At 39.2% G+C, this 12639-nt stretch overlaps 1 protein-coding gene across 5 annotated transcripts in view; it reads left to right on the top strand.

The window, feature by feature from the left end:
• Positions 1-12639, top strand: part of LOC121061947 (ankyrin repeat domain-containing protein 31-like) — a 47100-nt gene that overhangs the window by 19953 nt on the left and 14508 nt on the right. For all 5 annotated transcript variants that reach the window (XM_040541421.1, XM_040541422.1, XM_040541423.1 and 2 more), the window contains 4 exons: positions 2251-2421; positions 5086-5228; positions 8409-8553; positions 11284-11345. In XM_040541421.1, coding sequence (XP_040397355.1) covers positions 2251-2421; positions 5086-5228; positions 8409-8553; positions 11284-11345 — 521 coding nt within the window. The remainder of the gene's footprint in view (positions 1-2250; positions 2422-5085; positions 5229-8408; positions 8554-11283; positions 11346-12639) is intronic.

A 12639-nucleotide genomic window follows, 5' to 3' on the forward strand; every position in this document is an offset into this window, starting at 1 on the left:
ACCGATACAAAGTAGTTTATTTTATTTTAAATGCCTGCTGCTGTTTTCTGTCTGTTTATATATAGGATTATAGGCCTTCGCTATCACATACACTGAGCACTCTTTGAAGTATTCTTCCTTGCAGTATTCTTTGTCAGAGAGAAAGATTGCTATTTTTCATCCTTTGAAGGTGAATGCAAAGAAATTCTTTGGCTCATAGAGAAAGTGTGTAGGAGAACACAGAATTTCCACGTTTACATGCTTACCCCAGAGCCAGCCTGTAAGACTGGGGTCTTAAATTTTGTTTTTCCTAAAGCCCACTCAATCTGTTTTTATCTGTGCAGTTACAAACGTTTAAACAGATTTAAAAGTTTGGTAGTATTTGAACTGTTACAGCTACATTATAGATCTTATAAAATATGAATAATTCTACCAGCAATTAACAACCCTTCTCTCTTACAGGGTTTCAGTATTCCCAGTGGAAGTACTATTTTTGTGAGATTTAAAGTTGGATTACTAACTGCTCATCTATTTCATGACTTAGTAGTTTCTACTTAAAAAACAGGCTGTTGTTTTTAGCATGATTTCTGCAGAAAGAGTTGTGCTGCCTATAGAGGTAGCTTCATGTTAATCCATCTAACAAGTTTACTCCCCTTTTGCATCAAACCTAGCCATCAGGAGTCTGTGAGTCATCTTAACTTGGTAGTTCACTGAAAAAACAGCACCAAAAAAGTTTCATTTTGGGTCAACAAGCATCACTTGTTTTATTCATGGTCTGACACAAGGAAGGTGGTAGCAAAGGTAGAGTACCAGTGGCAGGAAATAGGTCCTCTTGAAGTAACAATGCCTAATTAAATTGGGTTAAGTATAAAAAAATTGCACTGTGTTCGATGAATATTTGTGTAGTGTAACCCCTTCTGAAATTCTTGGCTGATTTAAAATAACTTTGATTAAGCTATTAAATGATTAAGGTCTTGCAAGGCTGGATAGGTAGAAGAGAAAGACTTTTCATGTGCTCAGTTGAAGGAAGGTGCTGCGTAAGTCTCTACCTACTGGATTCTAAAAATCTGTGCAGAGTTGAACATTGAACATAGAAATGTTGGGAGCAATTTAGACTTGGGCTTACAGTATGCCAGAATGCACAAAATAGTGGAGTCATCAGGCTCCATGAGTTACACCTCTAAGAGTACAATGTCTTTAAAGGTCCTGCTTAAAATTTCTATTCCTGACACTCAGCTGGAGTTTTAGGGCCAGCAAAAGGGCCACACACATGGAATTTTAGGGCCACATCTGCCACAGACTGTGGAGGAGCAGTGGATATGGCATGCACTCCCTGCAAACCCAAGATTTTGCATTAGTAGATCAACTAATGGTCTGAGACATTTGAGTGTGGTTTCCTGCAGGCCATCTTCCTGTCCTGCCATTTTCTTTCTTCCTTCCCCGTTTTTCAGAAGAGGCAGCAGACTCCATGCAATGAAGAGGTAATGGGATTGTGCTGCTGGTAAAGTGCAGGACAGCTCATCTATATATTGGAAATCATTTTGTCCAAACTGAAAAGCGTAATGGGTGCATAATGCGAGACAGCATTTCCTTTGTAAAATAATAAACAAAAAAATGATGATGGTTTGTTGTATTTTTGACATTTAGAATTCTGACTCCCAAGCAGAGATAATGGATAGCTAATGAGGGTTTTGGTCCAACTGTTTTCCTCACTGCACAAATAGCTGAGCTGGTTGTGAAGTAATAGGGAAATATGAAGGAGCTAATTTCATTCCCTATCCTAGTGTAAATGCTCCTTGCTCATAAAGCAGAGGTTTTAAAGCGTAAATGAGTACAAAATCTACTGATGAATATGGCCGTTAAGAAGAAAGAATTTATTGAGTAGCTTGATTAGCTATTGAAATCTGCTTATCATGTAATGGGTAGTGTAGCCTAGAGTACCAGTTTTATCAACTGGTGGGAAACAATGCATTTTGAAAAAACGTAATTGAAAAACAAAAAGCCTAAACTTAGTACCTTTTTGCAAAGTTATTTTCCTGTGTGTTGAACTTAAGTTGGGAGTTTTGTTATGGAATTCACTATGGCATCTTTTATTGAGTGTGATTTTTATTTACTTGGTAATGTCCCTTTTGATATATTTATTTCTACTAGATCAAATGAACATTTTTTCTCTCCAGAAGGCTTATCCACTAATTCTAATGCAATCTGAAGCCAAGGTAAGAGAGGAAATACATTTTTCTGTAAACAGATATTTTAAATTATTTTTTTCAGGACTAGAAGCCTATTTTGTAAATCCTTGTTGCCCCATATCACTTTCAAGAATAAATAGGAGGAATATTTTTGGTGAGACCTTACTTCATAGAGCTGTTGCTGAAGAAGATATAGACCTCGTACGTAACATAATAAAATCTGGTGCAAATGTAAATGCTCAGGATTATGCTGGTAAGTTACAATTATATTAGAGTACTATTTTCCAAATAAGTGTCTAGGTATAACTAATATTATGAGTTTGTGCAGTGAAAGAAACTGTAGTTTTGTGGCTGGTCAGTAGATTATTGAATTTTTATTGATTTAGCTTGTTAACTCTTCTTGAGAAAGTTCATACATATAAAAGTATATTAGAAAATTTTACTGAAAAAGTAAGCACTCAAAAACTTAGAAAAAGCTACAATTATGTTTACTTAACCTTAATTCAATGATCTGTGTGTTCTCATCACAATACAGTCCCTTAAGTAAATAATCAACTTGATGTGCTTCACAGATTTTTTTATTAATTCTTAGAGTGTGTCCATGTTGTACAGTGGCTGAGATTTCAAAATTGTGATGTGGGAACAAAAATACATTGTCCTGCAGTTAAAGACTGTTGCATAATGCAGGCACGTAACAGACCAAAAGTAAGCTAGACATTTTGTCTTCTGGAACATACTGACAGATAAATTGAGTCAGGTGCAGATTTTGTATTTCCACAGCATAGGACCCTGGCATTTGAACTCACAGAGTGACCTGTTCATTAATTTCTGCTAGAGCTAGATGAAAAAGCTCTTGGTGGGTTTCAAAGCCAGCAACTGACAACAGAGGAACATTGATAGAGTGTTGTCAACTGCAGTCTGTGTGAGCAAGTGTACTAAAGTACAGTAGTTCCAGTTTTTGGTCTCATTGCTGCTTCCTTTTTCTGCCTTTGCACCTTTTGCCAGGCCACGGTTTCTTAATCCCCCAGGCTCTGGCATCTGTCTTTTGGTGTGAAAGGAGCACAACTGCACAAAATGTGCTTTGTCTGAACTCTTTGAAAAGATGGGAAGCTGACCTGGCCCTGCTCCTTTCTTTTACAGTGAGGGAGGTGTAACCAGAAAGGAATTGCCAGACCCGTGCCATTTTAAAATCCGCTTTCATCTTACTCTCTGGAAAATCACTGTTCTAATGATTATATTCTGGCCCTGTGCCCCGACTTTTCCTTTAAAACCCTCCACCAGTAATTATACATATCTTAACCTCATCTTTTTCATTCCTGCTCCACTTCATTACTCTGCTTCAGAACTTTACTGAATACCGGAGGTTGATTTTTTTTCCCCTTTTATTTCCCAGACATCAGTATGAGGGATATGGAAAGCATGAAGGAGACACTGTCTGTGCTCTCAGTTTGAGCCTTGGTCCACAGTCCGTTTAGGGAGCAGAAAAGTATTTGCAATGAAGCTTGTGCTTCTCTATAGTCTCTGGAGAAACAAGTTGCTCAACTGTAATGATTATCTATTAAGCACATTCCAGGTGCAGTTTTTGAGGGGACTATTAATATATCAGATAAAAGATACTTTTAAATGATGGGGAAATAGGTACTTTCACTTAAGTGTCCTTCTTTCTCTTTTCCTTAACAGATTTAAAGCTTTATCTCCAGAATATAGAGTTACTAGAATTTCTTAATGAGCTATAGATGCTCTATTGTTACTGTCAACATTAGGCAATGTAGTTAGAACTTAGCTGAGTTTTGAGCATTTGGGAACAAAGCCTAATAACACAAAGTTTTTGGACAAAAAATGTGTATTTATTATGTGTACATAATAAACACAATTCTGTGCAAGTATACATTATTCTGGGTTGGGTAGTGTAGAAGAGAGCCTCAAGAGTTTTAACTTTCCAATTAACAGAATTTCACTTAATGAGAGCAGAACAGTCTTAATAAACAATTTATCTCTAGTATGCAAATTAAGGCCAGACAACCTTCTAGTAATGGAAGATAGTTGAAGAGTAAGGCTGGCCATCAAAATGGACTTCTGTAAGGAATGCTGGTTTGAGAGGTGGGATATAGGAATTGGAGGATCCTCTGCTTTTTCTCTTTTCTCACTGTACAAAGAAAAATGTAATAAAAGTTTAAGGAGCTGATGCAAAGGTATACTAAATCCAGTTCAAAGACTTGCGTTCTACCTTTTGTTTTTCCTCAACACCTCCTTCATGGGGTATAATTGTTCCATGGACCATGAAGCTAATACCATGGCTTATTCCATACAGCTAGGAATGGATATGGAACTTCAGTAAGAATTTTGTAATGCTTTCTTCAGAAACTTGAATTTGAACCATTCTTGGATAGAGTTAAAAAACATTTTTGGAGATGCTGCCTTGCTGTTTCAAGTTGCAAATATATGTTTCTAAGATAAGGCTTTATACATAACTCCAGGTTTTTATTTCATCTCTTCTTTCTCACCTGCCCTCTTTATCATGGCCATATAAATAAAAGGACATCCTGGAAAATTAACTTGTTCTTAAAATAGCATATACATTGCCTTCATGGTGAAATTACTGAGGTGGAATATTTTTTCTTTTTTTTTTCTCAAAAGAAGTTTCAAAAGAACTATCAAATCTAAAACTAACATTGTTATAGCAGCACGTGGTTCTTCAGTAAGTGCAGATTTTGACAAAAGACTGAGAGCTCGCAAGACTTTTGATATTTTAATAAATATTTCTTTATACAACTTACTGTAAAATGCATCAGTTTTCAACTTGTCAGTATGTCCTGGAATATTTATCAAGTAGAAAATCTAACACTGACCTATTTTTTTTATAAATTACACAAATGTGAAATACAATTTTCACTTGTCAGTATTTCTTCTTTCATAGGCTGGACTGCACTACATGAAGCAAGTGTACAAGGCTGTTATAGGATAGCAAATGAGCTTTTGAAAGCAGGAGCTGATGTTAATGCTAGAGGAAGTGAACAAATAACACCGTTGCAAGATGCAGTTAAGGAAGGCCATTATGAGGTATATTCCAACTTTAATGTAAATTGTGGTTTGGGAATAGAAATTATTGTTGTTAATCCAGAAAGTTACGTAGTTTTATTACATGTGGGTTTGTCCTTTCAGATTATGTGTTAATTCAGGAGTGAATAAGTCTTTTCTGCCTAATTTCTGTTCAAACCATTGCACGTTTTACAAGATTTATCCAATAGCGGAAGTGAGTTGTTTTTTATAACTGTTTGGAACAATGGCTGAAGTGCTGAGGAATAGGTTCCTGCTGTTTAATGCTACTTATTTCACATACCTTATAATCACTGCAGAATCATTTTATGACCTGAGCACTCTTTTGGAGTTTTAATATGCTTTTTTTTCATGTTTTAGTAAACATGCATGTATGGTGTGCAGCTACAGGTATACACAGACGTTTTTTGGGTAAAAACACATTGCATAGACCGTCATGAATACATGCCTTTGTATTTTACATAGCCTTAAACAGAAAGTCAGCTGAATATTCATTGTGAATTAGTTGTAACTGATGATGGTAAATGCTATGGTTTCATAGCCTGTGTCTGAATTCTAGATGCTCTTTCAGTCTGGTAGTGGTTGCCTTCACCTGCTTGTGTCCGTTCCTAGAGTGGCCCAAATTCCTGTTGCAGTTTTGCATGTTGCTTTTACCTGCTGACTGCTTCTTTCTCTAGAAGTGCACATCTGCTGCCTAACATTTATTCATTTCTGTGATTTTTTTTTAAAGAACTTTTGTACGATATAGTAACTTTTGTCCCTAAGCATTTGCTCTCTTTCAGTTTCCCAATCAAAATAAGACTTAATCTGTTCCTCTCCAAGTACCGCTGGATGAAGAGCAGGCTTTTGGATAATATTTTTATCTGAGACCAAGCCCCAGGCTTGGTTTTTACCTGCAGTGAAGAGATTGCAGACTCTTGGGGGTTCATGAAATATTTCTGAGATCTGTGAAAGTACCTAAGCCACTGTGTCCATGGTTAGGCATGAAGGACTCTGTGTCTGCACAAGTAGTATTTGAGGATCAGCAACTTGAACAGTGTTGGAAAAACACTGGTCTCTGCTAGGCCATTTGAGACGCATCTGCATTGGGCTTACGTGGCAAGGTTTTGATAGCAGGGGTGGCCTCTGTGAGCGGAGCCCAGCAGCTGCCCCATATCAGATCAGAGCCAGCTCCAGATGGCTCCAAAAGAGACGCGCCGCTGGCCAGAGCTGAGCCATGAGTGATGCTGGTTGGGTCTCTGGGTGAGCAGACTGAAGAAAGGAAAAAAAAAAAAAAAAACAACAAAAAACATGCTGCAGCACAGCAGCTGGGACAGGGGAGTGAGAAGCAGCCCTGCAGCCCCCCAGGCGAGTGCGGCAGGAGGGCAGGAGGTGCTCCAGGCACACAGCAGCAGTTCCCCTGCGGCCTGTGGAGAGGCCCCTGGTGGAGCAGGCTGTCCCCCTGCAGCCCACGGGTCCCACACGGAGCAGATCTCCACGCTGCAGCCTGTGGGAGGGACCCTGTGTTGGAGCAGATGCAAAGGGTGACCCTGAAGGAGCAGTGGCGAGGAAGCATCAGGGACTGACTGCAGCCCCCATTCCCTTGTGTTACTTGGTGGGGAGGAGGTAGGAGGCAGAAGAAGGTAGATGGGGGGAAGTTGTTTGTGTTTTGCTTTTATTTTTTTCACTGCTCTGGCCTGCAAGTGATAGGTAATAAATTATATTATTCTCCCTATGCTGAGTCTGTTTTGCCTGTGACAGTAATTGGTGAGCGATCTCCCTGTCCTTATCTCAATCATTTAGCCTATTCCATTTTATCCTCCTTTCCCTTTGAGGAGTGGGAGTGAGAGAGTGGTTGTGGTGGAGTTTGGCTGCTCAGCTGGGTAAAACCACCACAGCATCAACATCAGTCAACACAAAGCTGTGTTATGAGTTATGTGAGCTGGTATATTCACAGGGAATGGTACTGCACAGCGGGGCTCAGAACAGTTGCATCACTGTAGTGGTCTGGCAGGCTTAATTTTTGCTGCTTTGGTAATATGGCATTTGTATGTGCTTCTTTAAGAGCTACTTTTTTTGTGTTGTGTTACTACTGTAGATTGGAAACACAGCTTTTGACTGCCTTATTCCTTTGCCCACCTGCAATATTGCAAAATTAATTTCTCATTTCACAAAAATGGTAGGCATATGGAAGACTTTAAGACTTTCTAATAGTAAAATTAAGGAGGAGAGCATACAAGTGTGATGTGCAGCTCAAGACCTCATTAAGGAAGAAGTTCTCAACGTTCCTGGATGAAAGAGTTCATAGATTTGGGACAACTTGTGAAGCCCAAGAGGGTTTTTGCTGTTAATTGAATACCTTTTTTATTTGCTTTGTTGTTAGAAGAATGTATGAATTGAGAAAACTTTGCTAGCAATTCTGTCAGTAGCAGTCTGCTTAGAAGGAATGAGGGACTTTAAATGCACGGGTGAGGGATAATAGATGATAATAGATGTGGAAGAGAGATAAAGGCAAAGGTACAAGTAAAACCACACTAGTGCTGGAATAAGATTGCAGCATTAGCCACAGAAAAGAAATCATCAGATTGTAAATCTTCCATGTTTTAAAAAAGTGTTCTTTAAAACTAGATGGAACATTTTGCCGAAGTGATCGTTTCTTAAACAACAACACAATCAGGCTTTGCATTTTGTAAAGAAGCTGAAATGTCAGTAAGACCGTTTAAATGGGTTTCCTTTGACCTGATGTACTTTATACATCTGAAATAGTTGTCGATTCCCTTTGCAGGCACAAGAGTCTCAATAAAGTACACACTTACAGTATAACTTATTTTCTCCCAAAGTAGATGTCTTAAGTAGGTAAACTGACTCATATCCTAAAATTGCTTGTTATTTTCCACCAGTTAAGGACTTAAGGAGTGATGAATCCTACCTTATGTTTTGGGTGGCCTTGGCTTAATGGCATCAGGTTAATCACTGGAAACAATTTTTTAAAATAAAAATAGTAAGATTTTAGAATAATGATGCATCTAGGAGAATACTTAGGATATATTAACTAGTAGAGGGAAGGACTATTTATTGTAGGCTTTAGATTTATTTTTAGTTGCTCATGTTCTCAAGTATATCAGAGGGAAACATGTATAAGGAAGGAGTATGAAAAATATTGCCAGAAGAGAAACAATCTCAAAAAAAGCCTTGTTTTTCTAGGTGGCAGCATTATTGCTTTGGTATGGAGCTGATCCCTTATTAAAAAATGAGGGGGGGAGATGTGCATTAGAAGAAGCTTCTGACCAATCTATGAAGAGACTGCTTAAAAGCTATTTAGTGAAATCCAGAAGACATTCGGTATCAGGTGGGTGTCCTGGTTTCAGCTAGGATAGAGTTAATTTTCCTCCTAGTAGCTGGTAGTAGCTGTGTTTGGGATTTAGGATGAGACTAATGTTGATGTCACACTGATGTTTTAATTGTTGCAGAGCAGTGCTTACGCTAAGCCAAGGACTTCCCAGCTTCTCGCTCTGTCCTGCCAGCAGGCAGGCTGGGGGTGCAGCAGGAGCTGGGAGGGGACAGACCCAGGACAGCTGACCCAAACTGGCCAAAGGGGTATTCCATACCACATGGGGTCATGCTGAACAATATATAGGGGTGGCTAGCCGGGGTAGGGGGGGCGGCTGCTCGGGGATTGGCAGGGCATCGGTCAGCGGGTGGTGAGCAATTGCACTGTGCATCACTTGTTTGTACAGGTTATTATTAGTAGTACTATTATTATTATTATTTTCCTTTATTTTCTGTACTAATAAACTGTCTTTACCTCAACCCATAGGCTGCCATTTTTTTCCAGTTCTCTCCTCAATCCCATTGGGGGTGAGGGGAGGGTGAGCGAACGGCTGTGTGGTGCTTAGCTGCTGTCTGGGTTAAACCACAACAGTGGAGAGAACTGACATATTATCATTATTAAACGAAGGAATTCAGAACATCCATTTCACAATATTTCCTTAAATATAGCTAGTAATTCCACGGACTTTGCTGTCTGATGTTGCAGAGAGCACTCCTTACCCAGCACAATTGCTGTATGCTGGTGAAGTATAAAAGACAATGGTGTTAAGCTTTTTCTTGGGCTGGAGCTACCTCTAAATTTTAAATGAAGATGTGAAGTACAACAGATGTTGCCTATCTAAATGTAAGATGGAGCATGGCAGGACTTGCTGAGATATGACTGCGTTATGGCTTAGGGCTAGGAGTAAGATTTGGCTCTAAACTGGCATAGAGACTGAATTTAGAAGGATTCATGAGATTAAAAATGGAGGATCTAGGATTAGACCTACATCTGAGTTAAGGCCTTAGTTAAGGCCAAGCCTTAACTGCTCATGTTAGGGCAGGGACTAGGGTTAAGTTACAATTTAGGGGTAATATTAGTGTAGCTGAGGTACAGTAAAGGCTGAGTTTGCAGGGTGTTGGTAGAATGCGTAGGCTAAAGTAAGAACTGGATCTCGTACAGTCTTAGGAGGTAAGCTGAAAAGACAATTCAGAAGGGGCTGTTTGGTCAGGGGCAGATATAAAGAAGTGCCACAAGGTAAGCCTTGATTAGAGGTGGAATTAGGACTCTTGGACACTGATGAACCTGTTTGGTCTGTAGCATATTTCAGTGTGGAAGGAGCACCCAGAATAAACTTAGAGTCAGGGCTGTAAGAATCATAGAATGGCTTGGGTTGGAAGGGACCTTAAAGATCATCTAGTTCCAACCCCCCTGCCATGGATCACTAAGTCAGGTTGCTCAGGGCCTCGTCCAAGCTGGTCTTGAACACCTCCAGGGATAGGGCATCCAGTGCTTCTCTGGGCAACCTGTGTCAGCGCCTCACCACCCTCTGCGTGAAGAACTTCCTACTAATCTCTGATCTAAATCTCCCCTCTTTTAGTTTAGAACCATTCCCCCATGGTTTTGCAGGACTAGGGAGTGAGCAGAAGTTACTGGCTTCAAATATGAGGGAAATAAAGCTGCTGTCAGGGATTGCTGTACTTGGGAGCTTAAGGCTGCTGTACTACAGTTTAAGGCTGCAGCCACCAAAAATCATCTTGACATTCTGAGCCTTGCAAAGATTGGTGGGATAGAACTATGTTCAAAATTAGGGTTTGGATTAGGATTTGGCCTAATCAGTGTTCAATAGCTGGGCCATTGGGCTTGATTTAGGACTAAGACTGGCAGGGACCACTGGACTAACAGTGATCGTAGGGCTAGGGTTAACGTCTGGTAAAGGAGATTCCCAGAACTGTTAAGAGAAAGAGTTGCCATGCTGTGAAATGCCTGTTAAATTTAAGGCTGGTTCCATCATGGGTAGTTGGGCAAGAGTTCATGTTGCAGTGAAGGTGACAAAGGGTGATGAGCTAGATTTTTGTTCAATGTGGTGTGGCCAGTCTAGTTTTAAGAATACATTGGAAAAAAGTGAATACGTAAACTTACATGGATTAAGTAAGTATATTAATATCTAAGGCCAGAACTTGGTAGCTGCTGTACTCCTTTTATGCCATTTTGTCAGCACAGAGAGTAGCTGGAATGCTCAAGCAATCCACCAGCAAGGCACTGAATTGCTGCTAGGAAATATCACTCCTTATTTTTATACCAACAGCTTGGCTTTAGCTACTTCATCCCTTTCCCTGCCAAAGTATGCTATGCAGGTAAAGACTTAAGTATCCCACTATCACTGGCTTCAGGAAAGTCTGTTGGGGACCAGAGAAGCCTATCATAAGTTAGGGAAACATAGTAGCTCCTCTAAGTTTCAAAAAGAATTGCTAATATCACTAATCTGAAAAATTTGGAAGCATAATGTCAAATTTTACTCCATCCTCTTCTGGTTTGTACAAAGTCCCTTCTGCAATGAAGATCGGGCTCCAATATTTGGATATGTATTTCATATATTGGTATGTTTTATATTCTAATAAAAACCCTGTGGCTTAGTAAGTTTTCTGGGTAGCTGAATGTGGTAGGTACTGTTGCACAAGATTTTGGACACAATATGCTATATGTACGAAGCAAATAATTATGGTCCCTTTTCAGTAATTGTTTCCTTCTGTCTTATTTTGTTTTCAGGTGGAGATGATGCAGAGAATACATTAAGTGCTCAAAGCGTAGATGATACAAACCTGCACCAGGTACATCTTTACAAAGAATTCTGGTGTTAATTTGATGCTGGACTGTTATGGGATTGCTAGCTCTCTTCAGTAAACTGTGGCAGACAATTGTTTCTGAAATGTGTTTCAAAAACAGCACATAATGTACTAGATGCTTTGTATCCAGCAGGGACTGAGGTAGGGTGACATTCAACATTATGCAAACAGTTGCTGATCCTTGATATTACTTGGGATAAGCTGCAGCCTCATGAAGATGCAAGACAGAGGCAATCAGCTGCCTCTCGTGAACAGTGGTTCTTACTGAGTTTTTGCAAGTGCTGCAGTGGTAATTTACAACAACCATGGTATATCGGTGCCTCTTAGTAATTGTAGAAACCTGACTGAAACTGCAAAATGTTGTCTGGTAGTACTTGGATAGCTGCTTCTTGCACCCATGCATTAAATTGTATTTATTGGGTTTCCGTAGGAAAAGATTAGGCAGCTACTGCCTTGCTCAAGGTTGCAGATAGCACAGTTCAACATACTAAGCTTACTCAAGCATCAAAGTTTTTGCTTAAAATGAACAAAGAAATTTGGTAAAATTTACAAAAAAATATACAGTTCTTTGGGATTTTGAAGGCAGAAAACTGAATGGGAAAAAAATCAAAAAATACACATTCAAAAATGCAAATATATCTGTTATTGATATAGCAGAGGCTACAGCCAAAACTAAAACCACTCAGAAATAGTGTCACTCAGAGATAATTAACATGAGAAGCATTTGTCTTCTTTATATCCACCTGTATACCAAGGAACAATTAAATTACAGAAAACATGTTTCCCTGATGCTGGATGTAACAAAACAGGCATCACTGTTGCTATTTCCAGTTATAATTGTTGCATTCCAGTTAAAGCAGGAAAACTGAGCTTGCTAAATTGGACAGGATTGCAACAGGAACATGAATTCAACAGTAATAACAATGAAAATCCATTTAAAAAAAGAAAAAGGCAGAAATGGCAGAAGTTCAGCAACTTCTGCCCTAATAGGGGAGGTGATCACCAGTTTGTGTTTCTTCACATCATTGGTTTCTGGATAAAAAGTGTCTGTACAGCATTCTGAGACTACTGATTTAACAGAACCTGATTCTCAGTTGATATTTGCTTTGACTTCCTCTCACAGTGTATCTGTCGTAAAGTCATAACAGGAAATCTAAGAATTATGAGAGTGATCAACGTCTCAAGCAGAGTAACACTAATAGTTTGACTGATGGGAATCTAAATACTGATATGAGAATACCTTCAGATCAAATCATTTTTTTTGCAAAACTTGACAAAT

This window comes from Cygnus olor, chromosome Z (assembly GCF_009769625.2).
Source record: "Cygnus olor isolate bCygOlo1 chromosome Z, bCygOlo1.pri.v2, whole genome shotgun sequence".
NCBI classification, from domain to species: domain Eukaryota; kingdom Metazoa; phylum Chordata; class Aves; order Anseriformes; family Anatidae; genus Cygnus; species Cygnus olor.